Source organism: Rhinolophus sinicus, chromosome 3 (assembly GCF_057876585.1).
Source record: "Rhinolophus sinicus isolate RSI-liver-muscle chromosome 3, RSI-T2T, whole genome shotgun sequence".
NCBI classification, from domain to species: Eukaryota; Metazoa; Chordata; class Mammalia; order Chiroptera; family Rhinolophidae; genus Rhinolophus; species Rhinolophus sinicus.
In genome coordinates, this window is record NC_142503.1 from 178,138,317 (window position 1) to 178,166,067 (window position 27,751).

Consider the following 27,751-nt stretch of genomic DNA (forward strand, 5'->3'; position numbering starts at 1 on the left):
TTTAAAGGAGACTGGAGCAAAAACATTCCTCTGTCAAATGAGCTCCGATTTCAAAACTGAAGTATCTGAAAAGAAATCAGCCATCTCAGAATGCCTGATGGCAGGGGCTGTTGCATAAAGCAAAGAAGGAAAAGCTGAGGGTCCAGGAGAGACAGTTCCATGCAATGCTACGAGAATTCTAAGAGAGAAAATTCTCAAATGTGGAGGGCGAGGAAGTTTTTATGTTTTACTCTTGGAGCCTCATCCCATCCATTTTACCTCAACAGCAAAGAGTATGCCTTATAGCTGAGAAATTACCCCAGGATGGGGTATGTGGCTTTAATGAATCTTCGTTGATTGATTATTGGTCAAGGGTTATCAAGCATGATGTCACGATGCCCATGTTTAGCCATAGAGGAGACACCCTGGCTTCTCCCTTTTGAAGGCTGGCATCCTCAGACAACCAGAAGGTGATGCTGTTACCAGCTTCCCTGTGCCCGTTTGCCAATGCCAGTCTTTAGCCATTCATAATTTGGGCTCCTCCTGAACCCTTTCTTTTCCACACTCCCCTGGCACTCTCTTCCTCACTGCGGACTGGGCATGTGGAAAGTTTCAGCTTTGGGAGTTCAGCTCTGTGAGTTAGCAGGATGCCAAAAAGAGAGGGGAATAAAAAGAAAACTCTCAAAATTGCTTTGAAAGTAAGAAATAGAAGGCATTGTTCCTCCAACCCCCTGCCTCCTGGCTGTGCCCCTTCTACCATCACTCTGCTCCAAAACCGTCAAGCAGAGGTTTGCTCAGATTTTCCACACAAAACCCCCACCTTTGGGAGGAGCCCAAACTTGGAATGGGCAGGCCTAGGGGAGATTCTGGAAACAGCTCCCACTATGCGGGCTGCTCCTACCATCCGCTCAGAGTCTCTGTGATCAGCCACTTGGTAGCAGAAAGAACATGGCATCGGGAATCAGGATTTTGTTTGACTTCAGCTTAGCCACATCCCAGCTGCGCGACCTTGGGCACATCTCATCTCATTGAGATGTCTCAACCAGTGCCTCAGTTATCTCATCCATAAAGTGGGTCTGATCATTCCTGCCTCAAAGAGTTGTTGTAAGTCTCAACAGAGATCATGGATGTGGAAGAACTTTTTACTCTCTAAAGCTGTGCTGTCCAATAGTCTAATGCTATAGCCATGAGCTATATGTGGCTATTTACGATGAAACGGGTTACTGTTTAATAAAATGTAAAATTCAGTTCCTCAGTTGCACTAGCCACATTTCAAGGATTCAATAGCCACATGTGACTCATGGCTACCATGTTGAACAGGAAGACATAGGACATGCCCATCATCACAGAAAGTTCTATTGGACAGCACTGCAAAGCTTAGAAAAAACACCTACCATAACCCCAATGGCAGAGGCTGCCATGACCCTTTTCCCAGAGAAAGGCAATGTCCACACAGGCTCCGGTTAGAAAGATGGACCAAGCCCTGTGGTGCAGAGACAAGGCTGCTTTCCCGGCATTCAGTACAGCCCCTCTCTACCTCCAGTCTCTCAGCCCCCAAGGAGGTCTTTTGTCATCAGCTGTCTCTCCTGGGCCCCAGAGATACCTCCTCCCTCCACTTATAACCCATTAGGTAAGGCATTGACTTTAGGGTGGGCCCTTTAAGTCTGTGCCCTCCTCTGAGGCCTCCAGTGCCATCCCTTCTTGTCCGGAAGATGATCCCAGCTCGAGATCAGACTCTGGACCCAGCACCCCCACCCCTAAAGCTCAGCAGCTCCCCCATGAAACCTCCATCTTTCCTAAAATTGGTGTCAGTGGGACACTAAGAACCTACCCCCTGAGCTACCCACATCCTCCCTCAGGACGGGGCCGAAGCCCTTCCACACCCAGAGGGCTTTGCAGACAGTAGTCTTCTACCCACCTCAGTCCTTCCCTGGGCGCCCCACCTTCGACCCTGACCTAGAGACCTCAGTTTGCCAGTGGAATTCACTTATTGGAGGAGGGGTTCATCTGTTGTCCTGAGCTGTTTCTTCCCAGCCTGGACCTTTGGTTTCCACAGAAAGGGGACCCTGATGACAGAGATCCCTAAAGCCAAGGAAATCCTTGTCTGGCCCCCACACACCTTTAGAATCCACCCGGGGTCTTGTCCTTTCCAGACCCCAGTTCTGCCCAGGGTCTCTGTCCCGAGGCCCCAACCTCAGGCCTGAGCCCCAGGTTACGGGAGAAGTCAGGTCCTTAAGGACTCACCCTGCTCCCCCTACAGCTATGCTGGGGCTGCATCTCCGATGGCTAGAAACAGCACTGGGGCTCAGGGGCCAGCCAAGCGCCCAGCTCCAAAATAGCAGTTGTGTTCACATAAAAGCCTCTAATGAGAGAAAGATGCCGTTCTTGGCCCCTCGCATGTTCTCTGCAGACGCTGTCTGGCAGGCGGAGTGGGCCTCTACTGTTTGGCGGAGGGAGGGGAGGAAGGGGAGGTGTGAGTCAGACCTTGGCCTTCAGCCCGTCAGCATGGACCGCCCTGCTAATTGCATTAACAAATGCCTCAGTGCTGGGCCAATTGGGGGCCTGGGCCAGGGGGCAGCCTCAATTCCCACGGGCTCCAGCAGGCATGAAGAGGGGGACCACGGGCAAGACTGTGGCCCAGGGTTCAGGCCTGGGTTTGCCTCTAGCTCCTGCTCCTAAGCAAAAGAGTCACCACCCACCCTGTCACAGCCCCAAGGACCTTCCTTGTCTGGGAGGAGGCAGGACTTGGGAGGCCTTACTGCCGGACGGGTCCCTGGAGATGAAACAAGGATGGGATGGGGTCCTGGGGCAGCCCCCATCCGGGATGAGCCCGGGCACCAGTCTTTCCCAGGGGAGCAGCTCCAGGTCTTGGGAGACAGCTCTAAGGCTGACTGGAGCCATCCAAGCCCTTCTGCAGCAGTACAAGCTTGGGAGGGCTGGAGGACATCATTCTGCTTGCAACTCAACCAACGCCAGGGCAGAAGCACGGAGAAGAGAGCTGCTCTGAATTCCAACTGCATGACCTTGGGCAAGTTTCTTCACTTCTGTGAGCTTCAGTGTCCTCGTCTAGAAAATGACTGTGCATCCTATAGATACTGCTTGCCTAGGATGGTAAACAAGACAGACATGTCTTCTTCTTCACGGAGTTTCCAACTTAGACAGACTGTCAAGTGTCACAAGAAGTGAACAAGCAAGAGGACCAGAAATCGGGATATGAGTTATGGTGAAAACAGTCGAGGGGTTGAGATCCAGAGTAACAAGGCTGGTGGGGGTAGCTCTAGACTGAGTGGTTATGGGGAGCTCCTCTGAGGAGGGAAGCTTGAAACAGAGACTGGAAAGATGACAAGGAGCCAGCCTCATAAAGAGAGGAGGGAAAGCAAACAGAGAGAGTGGCATGTGCGACAGCCCGGAGGCTGACATTCCAGGAGCCCAGGCTGGATTGGGTGAGGGAGGGGGTGAGTGCTGAGAGAAGAGGCTGGATACACTACAGCAGGAAGGTGTAGACAGGGATGTGTTATAATCTAATTTATGGAGAAAGAGCTGGAGGGTAAGGGGGACAGCAGATGAGCTGTCAGCCAGTGGCTGCTGTCACACAAGAGAGGATGCTTGAGCCTTGGACTAGAGGAGACGCAGGGGAAGGAGGGAGAAGCAGACAGTTTCCCCAGAAAGTTAGTAAGTAAAATGGGGCCCGTGACAGATTAGCCATAAAGCCCGAGGGAGAGGAAATTGTCCTGGAGGGCCCCCAGGTGTCTGGCTCCAGCATTCAGGTAGATAGGGATGCTTTTAATAGGGTAGGTAAGACCTGGGTGGGTTGTTGGCTCAGAGGGAAGGAAACCACGAGCTCGTTTTGGACAAGCTGAGGTGGGGATGTCTGCGAGGCCTCAAGAGCAGATGTCGAGTAGGCAGTGGGACGAAGGAGTCTGGAGGTCGGAGGAGAGGTCTGGCTGAAGATATACATAAATCGGGGCGTCGTCAGCCCAGAGACGATGTTTACATCCATGGGAATGCATTAGGTCATTCCAGGAGCGGTGCAGCGAGAAAGAACAGAAGAGGACCCAGGACTCGTTCTGGGAAGCCACATGTCGTTGTTGGGTAGAGGAAAGACAGCAGCAGGAGGGACCCGGACAGAGAGTCCACGACGGCCACTCACAGGGTGAAGGGGTTGGAAGTGTTTAGTGTGGTCCCTGGCAGACAGAGCATTGCTCTACTCGTATTATTGCTGCATGTTAATTGTCTGGCGTGGTGCCTACTGGTGCTCAGTAACAGGGTGGCAATGAATGCTTGGCTTGCCTCCCATGCCCCCCCTTCACATAGGGGATTTGGGAAATCTGGGGAAAGTCCTGGGGCAGCCCAACATTAAGACATTGGGTAGAAAAGGAGAAGCCAGCTACGGAGGCAAGAAGAGGCAGCTGGGGACGAGTGGAGGAAACTACCAGGTCCCCCATGGAATCATACACACACTCAGTCCCTTAACAAACACATGTCAAGAAGATAGAGAAGGCTCACACTGCGCTGCTATGGACAGGTCACAGTCCCCGGCCTCAGGGGGCACCTGGGTAAGAACAGCTCCTAAATTAGGGGGCATGGACCTACTCACCAGAAAGACCTAAGGCGCCTGTAGGTGGCAGTGGTGGTGGGGAGATGGATGGCCTCTTGCTGGGACTGCACCCTGCGTGTCAGCTGGGTCATGTGATTTTCCCCCTTCGCCACCTCCCTCCTTCCTCTACACCACTCTCATGGACTCCTGAGGCTCACAGGATGGTCATACAGGGATGAGCCATGCAGAGGCTCCAGCTTCTGTCTCTTGGTGGTTCCTAACCAGTGAAGAACCTGCAAATCATACCCCTGCCCTGACCTGTTTCCCTAACATTTCTTCAGCACTTACCATTACGAGGCCCTGGGCTAATTTCTTCTCATGTATCTCTTCTCTTCAGTGTTACAACTAACACAGGTACTATTCTCATCCCCATTCGACATAGGGAAAAACTGCGGTTGAGAGTAGCCAAGCAGTTGCCTGAGATCACCATGCTAGTAAGTGATGCAGCAAGGGTTTGAACCCAGGGAATCTGGCTCCAAAGTTGGGGCTCTTACCCCCCTGGCCATAGTCTTTCCCTTTGGGGTGGGGTCACTACAGGGCTGGGATAAGTGGCTCAGGGAAGCTCCCTCAGGGAAGCCAAGGAGAAGACCAGATCAGGAGCGATGGAGCCCTCGTAGCACTGAGATATGAACCAGAATGAAAGCTACGCAGAGGCTCTGGACCAAGAAGACATGAGCAAATTCCCAGGACCTCCTGAGGGTCTCTGAACATGTAGGGAAGTTCCCGGCAGGACTGACAGACCTGGGGTCGCAGACACAGACCTGGGACAGGCCCTGTATTATTCGGTCCACACTTACTGAGCCTTTTACTTTGTATTCAATGAACCCTTGCCACGTACTGTGCAGCATGTGGGGGGAGGGGGCCGGGAGATACAGTCCCTGCCCTCAGATCAAAGCCTAATGTGGGGAGAGCACATAGAACATAGCAGGTCTTGAACTGAACCTTCACCTGCATCATCTCTTTGTCTCCTGCACCTCTGTGAGGAGACACTAACATTAGCCGCATTTTACAGGAGAGGAAACTGAGGCACAGAGAGCTTAAGCATTTTGCCGTAGCCACGTAGTTAACTGGTGGAGCCGGCAATACAGTCTCTTGGATCTAGAATAAGACAACAGCCAAACTTCCAGGCTCTGCTATAAGACTGGGACAAATAGTTGCCCTCATCTGTAAATGGAATAAAGATAAAATCTAACTTATAGGGTGGTTGTGAGGATTAAAAATTAATAATATAAAGTCCTGACCCCCTGTAAGAGCTACTGAGTAATATCTTTGTTAATCCTCAAAAACGGCTCTATACAGTAGATTGTTATACCCACCGTATGGCTGAGGCTGCATGTCTAGAAGAGGACCAGTCACTTGCCTGAGGACACAGGGCTGGGATTCAAGCCTATGACTCCTTGAATCTGTCACCAGAATCCAAAGCACATGCTCTGAAGCTCGCGCCTTCCTGCTGGGGGTAGGGGGTATGTAGTCCACCTAGCCCCCTCCCCAACAGCTGCAGGGACTCCCTCTGGCCTCTCCAGAGCAGCCGCAGTGTCTGTGCAGTTAGGTGGAGACAAATTCAAAGAATTCTTCAAATCATCTTCTCCAGGGTGAGCCTCAGAAGCCCCCAAAGCCTGTGTGTGTGTACCGGGGTGGTGATAGGGGTGAGTCAGTATGGACAGACTGGACAGTTTTCCAAAAGCCCTAACTGTAAACAGGACCCCATCACCCCACCCTCTCCAGTCCTCAGCTGAGCGGGCCGGGCAGGCCCCAGTCCGCTGTCTCCACAAATGCATAAACACATACATGGTGTGGCAGAGCTGGCAAAGCCACAGAAGGAAAGGCAGATACCAAGACGAGAGGAAGAGATGAGGGCCCCGCTCAAGACCCTGCCAAGGTGGAGGGAGGAGCTGTGCTCCAATAATGGCCACCTGTGGACATAGTGACTCCCCAAGGTCCAGTGACTGGCAAGGGTGAAGGAAGGGGCCTGTCAGGGAGATGGTCTGTATGTACCAGCAACCTAGGATTCTGTGAGAGGAGGCAAGAGGAGGCCAGGGGGTAGCCCAGGGGCAAGGGCTCCTCACTCCCTGAGCATGGACATTGGGTTGGACCCACAGATATCTGGAGAGACCAGGAGATGGACTGAGTCACCACATGGTTCTGGGACTAGACTTCGTTCTTGGCAACTGGGAGGATGTCACACACCCATCGTGGTCAACCCTCCTCTCCTGCTGGCCGAGGAGTCACCCCATATGTGTGAAACTGCTCGGACAGAGTCATGAGCATTCCCGGGCATTGCCAGTCTTGGCGCCAGCCAAGAGGGCAGCTGTGGGGAGGGGAGAGGGAGACACAAACCATTGGGGGAAGCAGGAGAGCCAGCTGACAGGGTGCAGAGCCAAGAGCCCCACATTCTACAGATCTCGGGACCCAGACCTTCAGGGCCAATGCCCCACAGCCTACGTGGTTCTTGTTAGGCTCATTAGCAGCAAGACAGCAACAAGCAAACAGCACAGGCCTCGCTAATTAGTACACAGACCTTCCGTAGGCAAACTGACTTCAAGTAGAAAAGCCTGACGCCCACTGGCAATTCCTCCAGGAGAGCTGCCAGCCTGCGTGCGTGGGTCAGGGGACGACCAGGGGAGCAGCAGGGCGAGAGGGCCAGGGAGAGAAATAACAGGGTGAGGACCCCCAGGCTGGAGTGGGTATTGGCAGCCCCAGGCTAGGGCACTAGAATGCACACACACATTGGTTCTGACAATCTGCAGACTCACCCAACCTCGAGTTTCCAGTGTCGAAACTCCAGTTTGGCAGAGACTAACACTGCAAAATCACGTGCAAGTTAGGAAGCTGAGACGCAAGGCCTGTGCCCAGACTCCTTGGGCAGCTGGTGAGAAGCCCACCCCCTCTGAAACCACCCTGTTCCAGCTTCAATTCAAACCTCAGCCACACTCTGCTCAGCTTGCTAGAACTTACCAACGCCCCTCCCCTTCCCCAACCCCAAATCCCTTCCCAGGCCTCCAGAGTCTCCCAAGGCCCTGCTACTCAAAGTGGGGTCCCTGAAACCAGCAGGAACAGCATCCCCTGGGAGCTTGTTAGAAGTAGAGACTGTCCAGCCCCATCCCGAACCTGCTGAATCAGAATCTACACTTTAATAAGATCCCGGAGGATTCAGGGGAACATTCAAATTTGAGTAAGGCCCCCCAGGGCAGATCTTCCTATGATTGATGCCAAACTGTTCAGTGTCTTCAGCGCTGGCAAGAATCACCTAGGGTGCTTGAAAAAAACACCAGGTACCAGGTCCCAGCCCGAGCGCTTCTGTTGAGCATAAAACCACCTGACTCCCCACATCCCTGGCTTCTCTTTCCCAGGGGAGTCACTGATTTTGAGTCACAGATCCTCCTCTCACGAGCTGTGTGACCTTGTGCAAGTCACTACCTCCCTGAGGTTCACTGTCTTCATCTTTAAAATTATGAAACGTCCCTCCGCCACTCTTCCCCCAGTCACAGAGGGCCTGTCCTCTGACGGCCCCCACTAATTCAGGGTTTCTGAGAAGGAAAGAATTTTCAGGCAGTAGATCTGCTTTACTGTTTGTTTTGTAGTTTGGGATTTTGATTTCTTGAACGGGAGAGCCTTCGAGAGACCGAAGATTCTGCCTGAGCTTCATTATCACACTGGGAGAGGTCAGGGCCAGGAGGTGTGAGGCAGAGCTGAGAGCTTGGGAAGCCAAAATCCCCATCGCCGCAGGACTGGAAGCAGCCCATCTCTCTACCTCGTCCCCATCCTGTCCCCCTCTTGGGGGGTGTCAGACCAGAGATGAGGGCCTCCATCAGGGCTGGGAGCAACACAGATTTTGTCACGCACCTGGAAACCCGCAGACTGCAAAGGGCCCGGGGGCTTGTCCTTGGGCAGGAAGGGTTGCTGGTGAGACTGAGGCTTTGCAGCCAGGATACAGTCTGGCAGAAGGTAGTGGCAGTTCCAGGAGGGACAGTCAGGGGAGCTCTTGGAGCTGTCATACAGAACTGAGGAGCTGACAAGGGCTACAAAGGGGCCCCGGGTGTGAGAGAGAAAGGCCCAAGGGGCTCCCTAAAACCTCCATATCTGTTATCACCTGTGGGGATTCCAAACTCCAGAAGGCCCAGCCTCAGTTGGTGTTGGAAGAGAACAAAGCCTCGGAGAGAAGAACACAGGGTTCTGGAGTCAGACTGCCTGGATCCAGCCCTGCCCCAGCACTTGGGGTAGAATATCCTTGGCCATGTTTCCCAACTAACATGAGCCTCAGTATCCTCATCTGTAAGTGGGGACGATCAGTGAATACTCATGTTATAGGATTATTGAGAGACTTAGCTAAGATATGTATGTGAAGAGCTTAGCACAGTGTTGGGCACATAGTGAATCCTCAGCTGTTAGCTAGTGGTGTAGTAGCAGCAGCAGCAGCAGCAGAAATGGTAGTATTAGTAGTAATGGTAGTAGCAGTTATAATGGGAGTAGAAGTAGTAATAGTAGTATCTGTAGTAACAGTAGTAATGAAAGTAATAGTAGAAACAGTAGCAGTAATGGTAGTAGTAGGTGGTCGTGGTACTAATAATGGTAGTACTATTATTAGTAGTGTGGTAGTAGCAGTAATGGTACTAGCAGCAGTAGTACTAGTAATGGTAGTGATGGTGGTGGTGGTAGCAGTAGTGGTGAGACTATGACTGCTAGTAGTAGTAGTAATAATAATAATGGTGGTGGTGGTAGTAGTAGTAGTACACTGTCATCCTCAGTTCACAGATATAGAACGTGAGGCCCAGAAAGTACGGTAAGGCAACTGACAGCAGGATACAGTTGTTAAGAAGAGAGACCCTGGAGTCAAGTTACCTGAATTTAAATCCTGCCATTTCTAGGTCATGTGACTTGTCTATGCCTCAATGTCCTCATCTGCCAAATAGGCTATGTAAGTGCACATTGCGTAAAGTGAGTATTGCATGGGTATTGGCTCTTTCATCGTTACTGCCTCCGACACCATCAGTGGAGGCTTGGGCATAGAGCCCCTGGCCCCTCCTTCCTTACTTTTTGGTTTCCACGTAACTAAGATGAGTGGTCTCTCTATTCCTCTATCGGGGCCAGCCAGCCAGGCTTCAGAGCAGTCCAAAGAAGGCTGTGCCAGACACGGAATCAGAGCCTCAACTGACCATCCTGGCAGGATGCCTGACAGAGGCCAGGACCAGCGGGGCCAGAACAGAGGTGGATTTCCATAGCACACACTGTGAACGGTGCCCCTGGAAATGCGCGACGCAGAGGCTCTGGGCCAGCCACATTCTACAGACCACAAGAGCATGTGGGCACCTAAGGGACCCTGCAGGCAGAACAAGCGGGGTGCCAACACAGTGGGGCAGCAGGGAGGGAATGCCAGGAGCTTTAAAAACAGGAGAGCTGATTGTATTTGAGAAGGTGTTTTCAGTTGGAGGCATTTTTAAATCTCCTCCCTCCCACAGTACATTGCCTCCACTGTGGAGAGAAGCTGCATCCTCAGGAGACAGACTAGGGAAGACACTTTCGCTCCAGGTTCTGGAGTCCCCATGCCCAGCCCACTCTGAAGGAGGGAGAAGGAGAAGGGTAGATGGGGTGGAGGCACTCACGTTTGATACAGTGGTTGGTGCTGTTTGCTGTGGTCCACCCTGGGCAGCACTGTCCCCCACACACGTTCCTCCTGTGGAGTCACCAAAACAGGGTCAGGCATAAGGACGCTCAGACAGGACTATTCCCAGGGCCCCTCTGAATGGTCCAGCTCTCTCACAGGCAAAACCTAGGACGACACTGCCAGGCTGGGCAGACTGTCCCCCTTATCTAAGGAGGATGCACAGCCTGAGCCAGGCTCTTTGGGATCCTGCAAATCTAATAGGAAATCCTGACTCACCATTCTCTGCAGGATCTTGGGAAACCTCACTCTCTCCATCTGTACAATACCACAGAAAACACCTGCCTGATTGGGTTGTCGTGAAGGTTAAACGAGATAGGGATACATAGCACCTGACACGAGCAAGCACTTCACTAGGACAACAACGACCGTGAACACGAAGATGATCAAAAAGCAAGTTCAGAGAGGTTCAGTCACTTGCCAAGGCTAAACAATAAGTGAGTGCCAGAGCTGGATTTAAACTTGACTTGGCCCAACTCTAAGTCATGCTCTAACTCTACATTGCCTCTCACCAGAAGATAAACACCATGGTTCTTGCCCAACAGATGATGACAATCCAAGGGCAGCTAGAAGACACATAAAACTGTCTTAAGGACATACATATGCATCAGCTGCCAACACATGCACACTGGGAGGAGCCTTAGCCCTTGGGCAGGCTGGTGCGTGGTAAGACTGAGCATGGGGCCCTAGAATTTCTATTTAAGAGGGGTTTATAAGGTGGCAAGCTGGTAGGAAGATGGGGCTGGAGACTTGGGGTAAGCCGCCTCTGCATAAGGAGCATGCTGTTTTAACTTTGGCGGGCTGATGGGACTTACTTTCTGGGGGAGAGTCCTTCTTCCATCTACTCTTCAGTGCTGGCACTGAGGGCTCCCACAGGAGTCACTGACCTGCGGCAACGGCTGGGGCACTCACACAACTGGCCAAAACTCTTCTTTCAGGTGTCTGGTGAGGCCCCCTGCCGACCAGCAGCTGTCACCAGCCCTGACTCTCAATCTAAAGACCCAAATGCTTGGACCTCGGTGACTTCCCTAGAAGGGCTCTTCCTGGAGAAGACCCCTGGGGGCCTGACTCCTGCTCAGCCTGGGCGGGGTGCTGGCCTCGTGGACCCCATCATTAGTATCGGAAATGATCTACAAGCACTCACTGAAACTCAGGGTGAGTGGGTGGCAGAGGGACATAGGAGAGTCAGGGTAAAGAACAGAGCAGGGGCTGTTCCTGTGACCTCTGTGGCCAGCATGGTGAGCATCTGGTCCCACTTAGGAGTTTGTTTGACATTTGAGTGGACCCCAAAGTTTGTGTGGTTTTGGAGCCTTACAAAATATTCAAAATAAATTCCTGCAGCTGGAAAAAGCTTAGGCTCATTCCTGACCCTTTGGCCCAACTTTGTGGGGAGCTGCCTCCCAAGGAGCTCCCAGAATGTCCCCCTAGCCAAGGGCTGCGCCATTCCAGCCACCTCAAAGCCTCTCGGAACTGCTGCCTTCAGCCGCTTCCTGGTACCTGGACAGCCTCCTGTCCATCAGGGCACAAGCACTGGGTTCTGGGAAGGGGCTTCACCTCACACCCAGGGTTTCTGAGTGTGTGCCCTGGTGGAAGGGGGAACGGCTCATCCATTTGCAAGTCACGGCCCTTGTGGTGGTGACAAGGCCTCTCAGAGGCCTGAGAGGTCTTGAAAGGAAACAGAGTGCATGCCCTGGGAGTTTTCTAGGGCCTGAGGGGCCAGCCTGCCTGAGCGATCATTGCATGGAGCCCAGCCCAAGGAGGCCCCCTGAGCTGGCTGTCACCTCAGATGCCTTTAGGATGGTTTTGCAGCTGACTGTAGGAGGACAGTAGCTAGGCTAGGCCTGCCTTGCCTGCCTGCCAATGGTGGAGCTGAGGACAGGCAGGTGGGGGGCAGGCTGAGCCTGGAAGGGCACTCACGAGGGATTCAGGCTCTCAGCGAAGTCCTCTGAGGATCCTTTCTAGGCCAGTATAGAGTCTTGGGTAGAGGCCCAGGGATGTGGCCAGCGGGGAGATGACCATTCAGTGGGCTCTGGCTAGCTGGCAAGAGTAAATGAGCCTGACTAGCTGGAGTATATGACTCAGGGCTTCTGACTTCCTGGGAGGAACCACTCAGAGACCATGCTAAGTGGTAGCACCAAACTTCCAGGTGACACCACTTAGCAAACATTAGCCCAATATGCAGCTTCATTGCCCAATCCTCGAGGACACTTCTGGCTAACAGCCTGGGATGGTCGCTGTTCCACCTGGGACAGATCTGATCATACTGATCCTTTTTTTAAAACCTCCCATGGCTCTCCACTGGCCTCTACAAAGCTGACCAGGCCCCCACCTGCCTGTGTAGTTTAATTAACATCATCACCCCTCCCTCATCTCCATGACCATCCACAACCAAGGCAGTGAGCCTCCAAGGACACAAAGTGTGTCACCCCCCCAGGTGCACTCTATATGGTCACATTTTGATGCCTTTGCTTCAGCTGCTCTCTGCCTAGAATACTTTCCCTCTCTTCCTTGACAATCAAAATCCTTTGCATACTCCAAGACTTACAGATCAAATGCTACTTCCTTTGTGTAAAACCTCCCCTAACAGTTACTACCCAGCCTTCTCCATTCTCCATCTCCTGTGATCTTTTAGTACTGATTGTCCCAGGTTGTTGGCTGTGTGTGTGGGTCACTGTCTTGACTATCTTGAGGGTTCTTTCTTTTTCTTTTAATTTTTAAAGATTAATTTCAAGGGGTACAAAACAACACAATGATGAGACATTTGTACCCCTCACAAAGTGATAACCCCACCAAGTCTACTATACATCTGACATCGTGCATGGCTATTACAATACCATAGCCTATATTCCCTATGCTGTACTTTATATCCCATGGCCATATATATATCATATATATATATATATATATATATATATATATATATATATATATATATGATATATATATATATATAAAATTATATATAACTATAGTTGACAGCCAATATTATTTTATATTAGTTTAAGTGAACAGTGCAGTGGTTAGGCATTTACATGATCTATGAAGTGATCCCCTGATAAGTCCAGTAGCGATCTGACACCCTACATAGTCTTCACAACATTATTGACTATACCCCCCATACTGTATTTCATATCCCTATGACTATTTTGTGACGACCAGTATGTACCTCTGAATGCCTTCACCTTCTCACCCATCCCCCAACACCATTCCCATCTGGCAACCACCAGTTTGTTCTCTGTATCTATGAGTCTATTTCAGTTTTGTTTGCTCATTTATTCTGTTCTTTAGATTCCACATACAAGTAAGATCATGTGGCATTTGTCTTTCTCAGTCTGACTTATTTCACTTAGCATAATATCCTCTAGGTCCATTCATGTTGTTGCAAATGGTAAGATTCATTCTTTTTTATGTCAGAGTAATACTCCATTGTACAAATGTACCACAATTTCTTTATGCAATCATCTATTGATGGGCATTCCAGTTGTTTCTATATCTTGGCTACTGTGAACAGCACTGCAGTAAACATAAGGGTGCATATCTTTTTTCATATTAGTGTTTTGGGTTTATTTGGATAAATACTTAGGAATGGAATTTCTAGGTTATAAGGTTGTTCTATTTTTCATTTTTTGAGGAACCTCCATACTGTTTTCCATAGTGGCTGCACCAATCGGCAATCCCACCAGCAGCGCACGGGTTTTCTCCTCATCCTCACCAACACTTGTTCTTTGAAGGTTTCTTCACATTCCTCTTTGTGCCTCTAGCGTCTAACACAGTGCCTCACACATGGGGTACACTTAATACTTCTTTGTTTCACTTAATCCAGTGCTTCCCAAAAAGTGGATGAGCAACACTGAGGGCAGGAAAATGGGTTTTGGGTTTCCACAAACACAGCATTCAACAATGCTGAGTCAACTGGTGAGCAAGTGATTCTCATTTCTAGTCTTATTAGATCAGTGAAAAAAAGTCTGTTTGAGGTTGAGTCTTCAAGCCAGGTCCTTTCCCCACCACTAGCCAGTCTCCCTTTTCAATAGGGAGCACACAGGACTGAGTTTCCTAAGATAAAGGTGTGTGACTAGAATTTGAGAACATTTTGTTTTCATTTCAATTTTCCTACACTTACCTTCTCTTTATGACCAGTAGTTCTATTTTCAACTTATGATAGTGACACAAAGTTTCCTTGAATATGAATTTATTATGTAGAAAAATGAGTCAAGCACTGTTTGTAACAGCAAAAAAAAAAAAAAAAAAAAAAAAAATTAACTAATTTAAATGTCCAAAAACAGGAGGATGAAAAAATAAACTGTGGTATATTCAGACAGTGGCATAATATACAACAGTTTAAATGAATAAACTTGGATTAATTTATTAACATGGTTAAATCTCAAAAATAGAATGAGGAGGAGGAGGAAAGACAACTTGTAAAAAAGGATAATACAGTATGGTATCACTTATCTATGTTTAAAATATGTAAAACAAATTATGTATTTTATGGGTGCATGCATCTGTAGTAATAGTTTAAAAACATACTTTGGAATCATAAGTAAATTTAGGGTAGTGGTTGACTCTGGGGAAAGAAGGAGGCAAATTTATAGAGGAAATCTCAACTAAAGAAATCAGAAGCAAAATGTGCCAAAATATTAAGGTTTGATAAAGCTGGATTGTGAGTTATATTATATCCAATACATTTTGTATGTTTGTACGAAACTTCATAATATAAAATACTGTAAAATAAATAAAACACAAAATCCTGTTGACTTAACAGTACATACATTTAAAGAACAATAATAGAGCAAGAGGGAAAAGACAGAGGGAAATGTGAAGATGGTATGCCTTGAAGCTAGTTCAAGAAACCCTGACTATTGTGAAGCAATGGCTTAAAAAGTCCCCTGTAGACTGTAAATTACATTCGTGCAGGAACTGTGTCTGCTCTGGTTCGTTGTGTGCAATAAGTCCCCACTACATTGCCAGTTCCATGAGCAGAGAGGCTGTGTTCACCACTGTGATATTCCCTCCCTCTAGCACAGTGCCTGGCATAGGAGGCCCTCCAAACACTTGTTGAATGAATATAGAATCCCTAGCAGTGTTGATGTAATTCCCAACTTCACCAGCAGGTGGCACTTGGTCATTGGCCCTGAGCAACCCACAAGGCAATTGCCAGAGAGGTCAGCCTGGCCAAGAGCCAGGAGCCAGAATGGACCTGGGTAGAGGAAGCCCATTAACAAGATTGCCAATCAGCCCCTTCCCTGTTGACTTGGAGTGGCTGGCTGGAATGCTAGAGGAACCTGCCCTTTATCAAAGTTGCAGAAAAAAAAAAAATCTGGAGAAGGAGCCAAACCCAGCATGTGACATGATGTGTGTACCTGCATATGGCAGGTGCTTGTGGGTGGCACTTGTGCACATCTATCAGCCTTATTGTTGTGACAATCTGCTTTGCTCATCATCACCTCATTTCACGACTTCTAATAGTGCTCTCTGCCCCCCCGCCCACTCCGTTATCCCACCTTCCCCCAAACCCCACCTAAATGCCTATGGTTTCAGCTCCTCCATGATCTGGCCTACTCTATGCCTCCAGCCTCACCCCCATGGCTCTCTACACACAGGTGCAGTCCTGCCCCAGGGCAATGCCAAGAGTGAGAAGCTCTTGTCTTTGGACAGTGCTGTAACTCTAGGCCTCACCCCTGCCACCTCCCCTATGCTTCTTCACACGCTGCCCATTGAGTGCCAGGGGGTCCAGCTCACAGGGCCTCCTTCTGCTCTGAGCTCCTAAGCCACAACTGTCCCGTTCCTTCAGGCTTACCATGAAGCTTCCGGTACTAGAAAGCACATTCACTGGTACATATCTGTCCACTTCTCTAACTCGGTTTTAAGTGATTGAGTTCTTCTCCTGGCAGGAGCAATGCCTTTATCTCTGGGACCCATCCACCATCCCATGCTCTGCATACTCGCTCTTAAGACGCATGTATTCACTTGCACAGGCCAGGAAAGGAAAAAAGTGAGATATGGCAAGTGCTCCATTAACACTTGTTTGCTGATTCTATGTGTAAGTGGCTTGGCAGTACATGGGTCTACTCTCTGCCTGCTTTAAGCTGGACCTTCTATGGGCAGCAGGGAGTTCAACAGTTACTTTACGTGCGTCACCTACATGCAGGCACTCTTCTAGGCACTGGTAACACAGCAATGGACAAAACAAAGCTTCTGCATTCAGAGAACTTACATTAGCATGTGCTGGGAGACCAGACCATAAACACAGAAACAAAAACAGAAATATAATATGTCAGATGGGAATAAGTGCTATGAAGAAGCTATATAGAGCAGGGTGAAGGGAGAAAGAGGGTGGGGCAGGAGTAGTCTGCGAAGGCCTCTCTGGGTAGACATCTGAATGAAGCAGTGAGTCCTGCTGAGTGTGGGAGAAGAGTGCTGCAGCCAAGGAAAACAGGAATGGAAAGGCCGTAAGAGTGTCCTGGGGAGTGGAACTGGTGTGCACCAGGACTAAACCATACTGGTAAATCAGGCCCAAGCCAAGAGGGCTGCCAGGTTCCTTCCCAGCCTCCCGGATGGTGCCCCCACCCAATCGGGCACTTCCTGGGGCTCCTGTGCCGTCCATGCTGCCATTCCTGAGAAACCCGGCAAGGCTGAGCGCCCTGCAGCCAGGGTGATCCCGACTGGGGGACTGGGGGCACTGGGGAGCCTGCCCACGCTGCGAGGATGCCCCCAGCGGGGCAAGGGGTGTTGCCCCAGGAGAGGGAAAAAAATCAATTGCAGGGTTGGGGAGAGGCTTAGCCCTGCAAAGTGCTCCAGTCACGCTGACATCTAGCTGCACAGACGGACACACAGATCCACTCTCCCGTGTAACTACTGTGCGGCAGCCACACCGGGGGCAAGTTTCCAGCCCAAAGTGCCCTCGAGCCTACCTGCGCCCATTCCCACGTCCAACAATCCGTGTGCCCAGGCCAACCTGCGCCCCAACCAAAACATTTCCCCCCCATGCACAGGCTTCGCTGCCAGCTCCCTTCCCAGAGATGCATCTGCCTTCGCACTTTGGAGCCTCCGACATCCTCCACCTACCCGCCTTCTGTGCCCACTGAGCCTCCTCTGGGCCTCAAGTGCCCGGAACGCCCACCCTGCTGTCCCCTCCCGCCTCCTTCTCGGACCCCAGCAGCACAGCCGGCGTCCGCGGGCACCGGTAAGCCGAAAGCGGACGAATGCAGAGGCGCATTAGGAAAGGATTTAACGTCGGGTCTCGGAAAGCTGGTACGAAAAGGTGAGGATGTTATTTCTCTTTCCCCTAAACTCTTCGAAAGTGGTCTCGGTGCTGTTTCCCTGCAGTACTGAGGCCAGAGGGAGGAAGGCCAGAGCCCAGCACCCTCTCCTCTCGCCTGCATAGCCCTCCAGTAATGAGTGCACAGCCCTAGCCCCAGCCCTCGCTTCCCCCAGCCCCCATTTCCCTCCCTAGTGCTCACCCCGTGAGCCGCCCTCGTGGCGGGGTTGGGGGCGCAGCCCGGGTTCGCTGCAGGGTCCCGAGGCGCGGGAGAGCCGGGGCGGCCCGGGCCCGGGGTGCAGGCTGCTGCTGGCCCAGCGGACTGCTTCTCCAGGTCTGCACAGGTGGCTGGACTCGCCGCAGCTGTTGCGCGCGGGGCGGTCTCCTGGCCTCCGCCTTGCCGGGCCTCCTGGGGCTCCCCCAGCCGGGTTGGGTCTGCTCCGCGGGCGGTGAGCCCGGGACGGGCGCGTCCTGCTCCCGGAACAGGCTGTACACCTTGGCTGCAGCCGCTGCAGGGTGGCTGCCCCCGGGGCGCCACAGCCGAGTCAAGTCCCTGCCAGCCGGCTCGTATCGTCCTACCCGATCCCTCTGAGCATGACCCATACCCATAAAGAGAGCCAGGGTGAGAGGCAGGAAGCTCCTCCAGGGGTTCCGCAGGGCGCGCCCAGGGTAGGCGGCGGTGGTCGGCGGCTTCATGGCTCTGGGGGCCTCTGGAGAGCAGTGCGCGTGGGGAACAGTGTTGGGGGTGGCAGTCGGTGCGCGAGGCGACCCGCAGGCTGCGCTCGGGTCCCCTCCTGGCGGCCCGCTTCTCCTCGTCTAGGGGGCCCCGAGTCAGACTGCGGGCCAGGCTCTCCCCGGGTTGAGGGCTGGACGGCGGGAGCTGCCTGAGGCTGCAAGCCCTGCGCCTGGGGTCCACGCTGGGTCTCCAGCTGGGCGCGCACCGCGGCTACACCTTCGCGCCTTCTCCGCGTAGCTGTAGCCTTCTGAAGGGGAACCAGAGGGCTTTATTTTTGGAAACCTCTCCGTGTTTTTTCGTCTCTTTTATCCACACCATGCCCCCTCCTCGGAGGGACAGCTCAGCCCCCTCATTACGGGAGAGGGAGAGAGGAATTCCAGCAACACCCACTTTGGCACCGGGAAGCGAGCGGGCGGCGAGGGGGGTTAACCCGTGAGGAGCTGGGGACCGCGCAGGGTGGACCCGAGGGCTGGGAACGGAGACCCCGCCTGCTGGGACAACGGCACCTGAGCCACCTTTGTCCTGTCCTGGGCAAGCACGAACTGCTGACCTGTCCCGAATATATCTCCCGCCCCTGACCTCAGGGACAAACTACGGGTTGGATGACCAAGTCTGCAGCCTCGAAGGTCTGAACGAGGCCAGGAGCGGTACCAAGAACGGTGTGACAGAGACAGGACCCTAGGGATCGGCGTCTGGCTCTTTCGCTTCCCGCTCCGGCCACTGGGGCGTCCGCCTGGCGTGCCGGCTAGCGCTGGGACAGCGCGGGGGTGCTCTGGAAGGTCGCCTGGTCGCGGGAGCGCTGGAAGGTCGCCTGGGGGCGCGCGCCCTCTAGTGGAATTGGCCGCGTCCTTGGCCATCCTGCAGCCTGTAGACAGACCTGCGGCTGCCAGCCGCGCTCGCTCCCTCATCTCAGTCCCCTTCCTGTTGCATCAGGGTCCTGCCTGAGGAGGAGATGGCGGATCCTGGAAAAGGTGTCTTCTTTTTCACCCAGGCATAGACCTGGAGGATCTGGAATAAGGTCACTCAAGGGGACAGAGTGTGTCCAAGAGGGGAATTAAATCTTTCCTCAGGCTCAGAGGCCCATCACTTCCTCAGGAATTTCCACAAGGAGGATGAGATTTGCCTCTGATTGAGCGGGTGCTCACATCTTGTGTTGGCAGTGAGGGGGCAGGGGTGCAAGAATGTCTATTGCCACCCATCAGAGTACCCCCAACGATCAGCTCAATTCACGTCCATGGCCCCCTGCCGTAAAGCCTAAAGAATCGTCAACCATGGCTGCCTCTGGTGCAGTTCTGTAGCCTACTGTTTCCTAGAGAGACAGAGCAGGCAGGAGGGCAACAGTTTACAACTTCTCACACTACACAAAGGACAGGCACAGTTAATATCTAATGTTGGAACATAGCCTCAACTCCTGACCTTGTCCTACAAAGCCCTGTATGACTGGCCCTCTCTCTGACCTGTTTCACCTCTTGCAGGAGCACTCACCACTGTGCTGTAGCTGCACTGACCTCTCTGCTCCTTGAACAAGCCAAGTTAATGCCCACTTTCCTCTCCCTGGAACGCTTATCTCCAAGATGTTTATAGGACTAGCTCCTCATCGTTTCTCCTCTCAGCTCAAATATCACCTCCTGGAGTGGCTATCCCTGACCCCCCAATGCAGACAGTCCTCTCGCTCCCAAGTCACCACTTTCTAACACATACCCTGTTTTACCTTCATGGCTCTGATGACTTGTTGAAATTACTTATTTGCTTACTTGTATAACTGATGTATTGGATGGGCTGAACCTGAAGACATCAGGTCTTCAGGATAATCAGGAAACAGCTGTATTCCCCCCCCCCACTGCCTTCAACCATAGTGTGGTGAATTTCCTTTCCCTACTCTCAATCTCAGAGTCTTTGGCTTGCCCTTCCCTATCAGTCATAAGAACAGTCTCATTTCTATAATTAAGACCAATTTTCAGGCGCTAAAAAATCTGGTCCTGTCCAAATCAAATCCCCATCCAATTTAATCAATTGTAAATCCAATTTAATACGCCTCCCTGCCTGCCATGGGACTCTCCCCTGGCTCGAGATCCTGTAGTAGATTGTGGTCTGGTTTTCTGACCTCTCTTTTCTGCTGTGGCTCCTCTGTGTCAGGTTTGGGGGAGAGGTGTTAGAGGAAAACTGGCAAAGTCTTATGTGGCAGGTGCCCACGGCTGGCAGGTGCCAAATGCTGGCTCTTTCATGGGCACATATGTGGGTTCCTGGGAGGCTTTCTGCAGGGCCTCCACCCTGCACTGCTATAGCAGAACACTCTCTGGCCACCTTCTTGAAGACGGCCATATCCCCTGCCCCTCATGGACTTTTCCATCCACGCCAGCGAACTGATGGTGAGTTGGCTGTGCCTCACTTCATAGAAGCCATTCCAGTTAGGCTCCATAGTCAGAATTCTCCAGACAGGAAATGCCCACAAGTCTCTTCATCTATGTGCATCTCCAGTTCCTAAAGAGAAATGTTGGGTTTCCCCAAGAACTTCCTTGCTGTGCTTTGTTGCTTTGGGGTGCTTGCAGTTTCCAGCAACTCAGCCAGCATCAGTGGAGGAAGAGTTATGGGGAGTCGTGCTAGGGTCCTCTTCTTGGGGGCCCCCAATCTCTCTGGCTCCCTTTATTTGGTTTACACTGGGGAGTACCCTCAGGGGAAACCTCAGCCCTGCCTACTAATGCAGCAGTTCTCTACATCAATACTTTCTTCAATCCCTTTCATTTGTGACTGGTGTTGAGGGATGTGGCTTGATAGTTGTTGAGCCGTTTCTGCCACGAGTAAAGTGTGTCGTACTTCTCTTTGGAATGTGAGAATCTTTAGTCCTTATTGTTCTACCCTGCGTCTTCAGCAGAAATTCGAAGACCATACAAAAAATGCTGTTCAACAACTGAAAAAAATCATTATTGTCTGACTTCCCAAGCCACAATGATAGCTCTGAAGGAATAAATATCTCGTCTACCTGGCTCGCCGCTGTTTCCCCAGAACCTAGAACAGTGCTTGACTCTAATAGACAGCCAAGAAATATGAGTTCGGTGAATGGCTAACAGAATGAATGACAGACCAATCCCACAAAGTAGGGAGGGCTGGTATTATGAGACCCATTTTAAGAGAGAAAAACTGAGTTCCTGGTGGTAATTACTGGTCCAAATTCATGTGCTTACTGCCTCGAGGGATCTCCTTGAATTCTGTGCCTTGCATTTTGGGATGAATGCCATTTCGCTTCCCAGAATGCTCCATTCTCTCCCTGAGACACTGCTCCTTCACAACTATGGGAAAGCCTCAGCTCCACACTTCCCTCTCCCTGCCCAGTTGTCCACCCAACTCTTTAGTCCCTGGCTCCCTTCCTCTCCCAACTACCTGCCTGTTCCTTCAGGAGCTCCCCTCTCCATCCCTCAGTGCTCACCTCAGCTCCCCATGAGCCTCCCAAGGCCAGAAACCTTGGCATCATCTTTGTCCCTGAGCTATTTTTTCCTCCCGTGTGTCCAAGTCATTATTACTGCTCCGTCTCCTCTGTCTGCACTCCTGGAAGTCTGCCGCCCATTCAGCCTCTCACCGCTTGGCCTCAGCCAAAGCCTCAGGCAGACACACTTCCCTCACCACAAGGCGCCCCTCCTACTCCTTGGTGAGTACAAGTGGTCCTTGGAAATTCCCATCTCGTTGTCCTGGGAGCCCACAACCTGGCTGATCTACTTGAAAGATGGCGTCTCCTAGTCCCCCATCCCAGCGCCCTCCTCCTCTCCTGCCTTCCACTTACTGCCCATCACTCCCTTTCCCTGTGACTATTGGGATTTGTTGGTGCAGCTCTTTAGATCTCCAATCCCATAGACTCTTGAGGTTTTTCTTTCTTTTTTGAAGCTGCCAAAATGTATGGAACTCAACTATGGTTCAGACACTGTGCTAAGAAGCATGCTACGTAAATTGGCCCATGTAATCGAATAAAGGCGGCATTATTATTCCCATATATACAAAGGAAGAAACTGAGGCTGGGAAAGCGACTGGCTTGCCCAAGATCACACAGCTGATGAGTAGCGGCTGCAGGATTCAAACTTTGGTCCATTCCCACCTGTGCCCAAGTCATTAAAACTGCACCGCCTTGCCTTACCCCGTGGACTGGTGACTCCATAGCCTTCCTCACAATTGAAGTGGCATCTTTCCCAACCACTCTGCTGCTGTCGCCACCCAAGTACCTTGACTGCACATTCCCAATGCTTTTTCCCTGCCTGCTAGCCCACAACTCAAGCCCCTGGGAAGATGGAGTTATCAGAACTTTCTGTCCCCCTCTACCCTCCCTGCCCGTAAGAGAAGGGAGCTCACTGTTTCCAGCATGGCCCTTGACTCATCATGTGTCACTTCCTTACCTCCTGATCCCAGTTTCCCTTTTAATGAGGCACAGAATGCTGCTAAGCCTATTCACCCATCTCTTGGGTCTGGGGAGGGAAATCTCCCCTGGAAAGCCTTGCAGAGAGACTCCCAAGGGGTTGATAAAAAGATTGCAGTGGGGAAAGTTTTGCCAGGACACACACCACAAGCAGGGATGGCCGTCTGCTGGACACGCAGGGCAACCTAATTGCTTTCTCATGTCTTGCTGGAATAATGCTGGTGGCCAGAAAGCTACCAGAACCTGAACTAGTTTGGTAAATAAGGACCAAAAGCAAGGACTGCATTTCTGCTTCCTTTGCTGAGACCCAGACTTCTGACAGAATTCCAGGGATTTTTCTTCCTTGGAAGTGACTGGACCTCCAGCCCTGAATTCCTCTCCCCAGGAGAGCTTGTTCCCTTGCTCAGAACAAATAACATATTTCCTGGTTAATCAGTGGGCAGAATAGCTGAAGAAAGGTTGATTGGGCCCCAGCCTTCCAGATGGGAGCAGCTCAGGGGCTGGGATATCCTTCCTGGTCCAGATGCTGGGCAGCTGAGACCCCTGCCCTGTGCAGCTTCAACCTCCAGTTTGGAAGGTGGAGGCTGTATGAAGAGGTCCCAGCTCCCTCCTACACGAGGATTTCAAGGCCCGCAGAGCCTGCCAAGACCAGTCCACCTCAGACACCGTGGCCTGGCACCCCCCAGAACTCACAGCGACCCTGCCCTGGACTGCTGGGGCCGTCTCCTCCCATGAGCGTGAATGTTTCTGTCTTGTGTGAGCGGAGCTCAGTTTTCGGCTCTACATGGCTTCTATTTGCTCATCTGAAAATGGAGATAATGGTGCTCTTCTTGCCACCCCCACCTTCAGGGCAAATTAGATAACCAGCCCCATGTAGCCTGTGATGAGAGGGCATCAGTTACTGCTCCTCCATTTACCAGCTGATACTTCTCGAGTGCTTAAAATATACCAGGCACTATGCTAAGTGTTTTACAGATATTTTCTCATTTCATCCTCATGGTAAGCTTACAAAGAAAGTGTTATTAGTTTATCATGTAGCAGGTGAAGAAATGAAGGCTCAGAGAGGTGAAATGACTTGCCCACAATCACAAGGCTAGTAAGTAGCTACGCTGAGATTCCCTCCTGGTTTGTCTGGTTCCAGACAGTAAACCACGGCCAGCTTCCAGAGTAGCATTTCTCTGGAAACGCAATTCTGCCTGCAGTGCTCTGGGAAACAGAAGCGTTCACAGCTGTTTGTGGTGTGGTGGGGGTGCTGATGGCCACATGGAATTGCTGTCACAAATTAGCCCCCACCGGTCACATCTCACTCTCCTCGGGCCTATTTACAGCTGGGGTCCACTTTGGGTCAAGGGCAGACAAAGCCATCATGGTGAGTTTCAGTGAATCTGATTCCCACTCACCAAAGAGAAGGCAGGAAATCAAATTTGCCTTATATCAAGTCATTTTCAATTGCTGGGTAAGGCTCATCTCAACCCTCAGCTTTTCTCTTTGGAAAAGAGGTGTGACATAAATAGAGCGTCTATGTGGCCCTGTGAGGTAGGCATGGTAATTGCCATTTCACAAACCCATGAAGTCTCATGCTCAAGGTCATAGAGCTAGGAGTCGAGCCAGGATTCAACTAAAAAGTCTGAACGGCTCCAAAGTCCGTGCTGTTTCCACTACAGCACACTGCACTCGCTCCAGGATGTCCTGCAATGATGTGAAATGGGCAGCTCTTCAAAATAACTGATTTCACTTAGCTTCCCTTCATTTCCAGTCTCTGATACGAGGGTGGGCTGATCTGAAAGCTCTGCGCATTTAGCTAAAGCTCAAACAACATTTCCTACTTACCTCCGGCTAGAGTGGAATCTCCTTGAACTCCTGGGGGCTGAAGCATAACTTCTCCCCAAGTAGAATCTTGAAGACCTGAACAGGAAAACAATATGAGCAGTCTGGAAAGCCTCCTTCCTTTAAATCCCCCCCCCCCGCCACCAGAAGATCACAGAGGCTTCAGGTACTCTACTGGGGGTGGGAGTGGGGGAGTGGGGAGAGCTGTATTTGGATTGGGAGGAATCACATACTGTATTATCCTTTCAGAACCTCCAGGGAGAAAGCCCTGTGGGCTGATGGATGGTGGAGACCTATCCCAGCTCTGGAATGGCGGTGCCGGAATTAGAGCACAAGGAGAGCAGGAAACAACTTCCTTGTCACTGGAATCTCCCACCTACTTCCCTTGGCTGTCATTGGAGTCTTCCTAAGAAACGTTGTGCCTACCTTGGTTTCTTGCTGGCACCCAATGTCATCCCTCACAACCCAAAGGATAGAGGTGATGGGGACAGAAACAGGGGCAGCTGTAGGGTCTTTCTTAGATTAAGCTCTTCCTGACAGGCCTGTCAGTGACCTCCCGCTTACTCTTCCTCCTCAAGGCAAAGAAAGGGGATGATACCTTCTGCCATCATCTCCTGACCTCCATTTTCCCCTGGATCATATGTCCTGAGAGAATGGGGACACTCGATGAGGTTTGCCCTGGTGCCTCCCACTACTCTCACTAGGACCTCAAACCCTTAGGGACAGGCCCAGAACCTAAAACTCCCCAGTACAGGGCACAGACGAGGGAGGGTAGGTGAAGCCTGGTCCCAGCCGGTCTGCATGACTCATTCCCTGTTTCCGTCCACTCTGGTCTGAGTGCCTTGGCCCAGGGGCCTCCAGAAGGTTGTAACACAGGCTGGCCCTTTGCCCATCGGGGCTCAGCAGACAAAAATTAAAGACCTCACTCCTCAGGAACTCACACAGACAGCAGAGGCATGCTCTGTGCTCTGCCTCTCCAGACCAGACCTCAGGCCGGAGGAGGTTGCTGGCCAAGAGGGAAAGGAAAGGCGTCTCCGCTCTTCCTCCACCTCGGAACCCCCATAGCCAGTCGTGAAGCCCTGCCCCTTGCCCACTTTCTCCTCACACCTCCTTGGGTCTTTGCCTAAAGATGGTGCCGCTATGGGCACATTCTCAGCTCCACCCCACTCCTCCCCACTTGTGCCTGAAGACAGCAGTGAAGGAGAAACAGACTTGTAAACAACCATCACACTCATACATGTTCTGGCAGCACAGGTCAAGGCAGTCAGTTCGGACAGGGTCAGATCATGGCAAGGAGCACTGATCTGGGTCTGAGCTGCATGTGCCCCTGGGGTCTTACTCCCTTTCCCTCCCAGGACCTCAGTTTCCTCATCTATGGAAAGAGAGGATGTTACTGGATGAACTCAGATTTACTGTCAACATTAAGGCTTTGATTTGAGAAGCAGAGAGACAAGGGGTGGGTGTAGATCCAAGAACTACAGGAGGAACCTCCCTGAACAATCAGCCAGCCCATTCCTTCAATTGATAATTGAGGAAACTGAGATCACAAAGGTTTGTCCAAGGCCACGTGACTGGTTGTTGGCAGCACCAGTACTGGAACCTGGGTCTCCTGACTCCTAGGCCTCTCAGCTCTTTCTCTTTCAATTCCCCCCAGGAAGCTGGGAGCCAGTTGGCCGTCTTGGCCAGGGAAGCCACGAGTGGCTGTGCATGTCAGCAGCAGGGCCTCAGAGCCTGGGAACATCTCTGACAGGGTAGGTGCAAGTGCCAAAGCCGCTGGTGGAGAGGGATGGGGTTGGGGGCCAGGAAGGGTGTATTAGAGATAAGCTGTCAGCGTCTCTGCTCTTCCAATTGGCACGAAGAAACAGAGAAGGGTCCCTGGTGATGGAGGGGAAACAGTCTCCATTTGTGATTGAACCATTGCTCCATGGAGGACTGGTATCTCTCTATTTCTCTCTCTCTGTCTCTGTCTGTCTCTGTCTCTCTGTCACACACACACACACACACACACACACACACACACACACACACACACACACACTGTCTGCCCCTGCTTAGCTGCTGAGACCTGCCACCCACAGCCTTGTTCTCATAACGTATATTTATCCTCTCAGGTGCACTATTTGGTGGGGCCTAGGATTTCTTTTGCTGCCCAAGATGCCTCTAGGCACCTGCCTATGTTCTAATGCTCAGCCTTTTTGGCTGGGAACATGATGTCCTCCATTCCATAAACTGTTTTTTGAGCACCTACTATGTGCCAGGCCCTGTGCCAGGTGCTGAGAATGGGTAGGATATCCTCACTGCCTCTGTGATGGTAAGTGTTTCAAGGGGGGAATTAACAGAGTCTTTCGGGATCACTGAAGTACTGCCAACCATGCAAGGTGGGGTTTGGCTAGGGAACATTTCTCAGAGTCCTGACTTTGACTGAATACAGAGGCTAAGGAAGAGTTCACTGTGTAGGGGAGGGAGATGTACCAAGGAGAGGCATAGATGCAAGGCACGGATGTCAGACAAAGCTGGGGCTACCGGAATCACAAGCCACTTATGTAGCTGGAGTTTAGATAGGACTGGGGGTTATGTAAGGGGACAAGGCTGGAAGGAGGTGGGTTGGGGTCAATTTATGGGGGGCTTAGCTCTAATCAGCTCCTTTTATCAGGAAGATGGACTGTTCCCCACATCCAAGCCACCAGCTGGCCCTGGAAGGGACGGATTGTTAATCTGGAATTCTGAAACTAATGTCCTCGGGCCAATAGCAAGGAGTCATTGATGTGGGGAGGAAGTGGCATACTCCTAATCTCCATCAACCCACTCAAAGCCGCTCTAAATGAACACCAATCAACAGAAAGCCAGCGAGCTTCCTTGCTTAAAAGTCCCTCAGCCCTGCTTCTAACTTGTCTGTCTCCCCCTATGGCTCCTCTTTTGTAGAAGTTGTGGAGCTGCTGATGTGTCAGGTCTGGCCTGGTTTCCCAGCTCCTGCTGCCATGACCCACCAACCTGACTATCCCTTCTTTCCCAAGTACCTCCCCTCTCTGAGTGCCCCACATGCTCTGGCCCCGGGTCCCTCTGGAGACTCAGTCGCCCAGTCAGGCTTCTGTCCCTAGCCTCGCTCATATTTGGCCTCAGGTTCTTCTCCAACCCCACAAGCATATGTTGAAGTTACGTCATGCCTTAGTGTCATAATACACATATCCAAGCCCACCCACTCTGCAGCCTCCCTCATAGCTTGGCCCATTGATAGATAAGCCATATGTGTTTGACATCAAACAGATAGCTGGGGAGTGCCGAGTGCATTTCAGCCA

General features: G+C 51.5%; 1 protein-coding gene across 2 annotated transcripts in view; it reads right to left on the minus strand.

The window, feature by feature from the left end:
* The window catches only part of LTBP2 (latent transforming growth factor beta binding protein 2), a 99,056-nt gene extending 80,069 nt beyond the window's left edge, over window positions 1-18,987 (minus strand). Inside the window, exons 1-2 of one of the 2 annotated variants that reach the window (XM_074327209.2) lie at window positions 17,696-18,987; window positions 10,177-10,247 (exon numbers count right to left, since the gene is read on the minus strand). In XM_074327209.2, coding sequence (XP_074183310.2) covers window positions 10,177-10,247; window positions 17,696-18,189 — 565 coding nt within the window. In that variant the 5' untranslated portion in view covers window positions 18,190-18,987. The remainder of the gene's footprint in view (window positions 1-10,176; window positions 10,248-17,695) is intronic. The other variant, XM_088797403.1, reaches the window with a different exon arrangement.
* Between the last annotated feature and the right edge of the window lie 8,764 nt (window positions 18,988-27,751).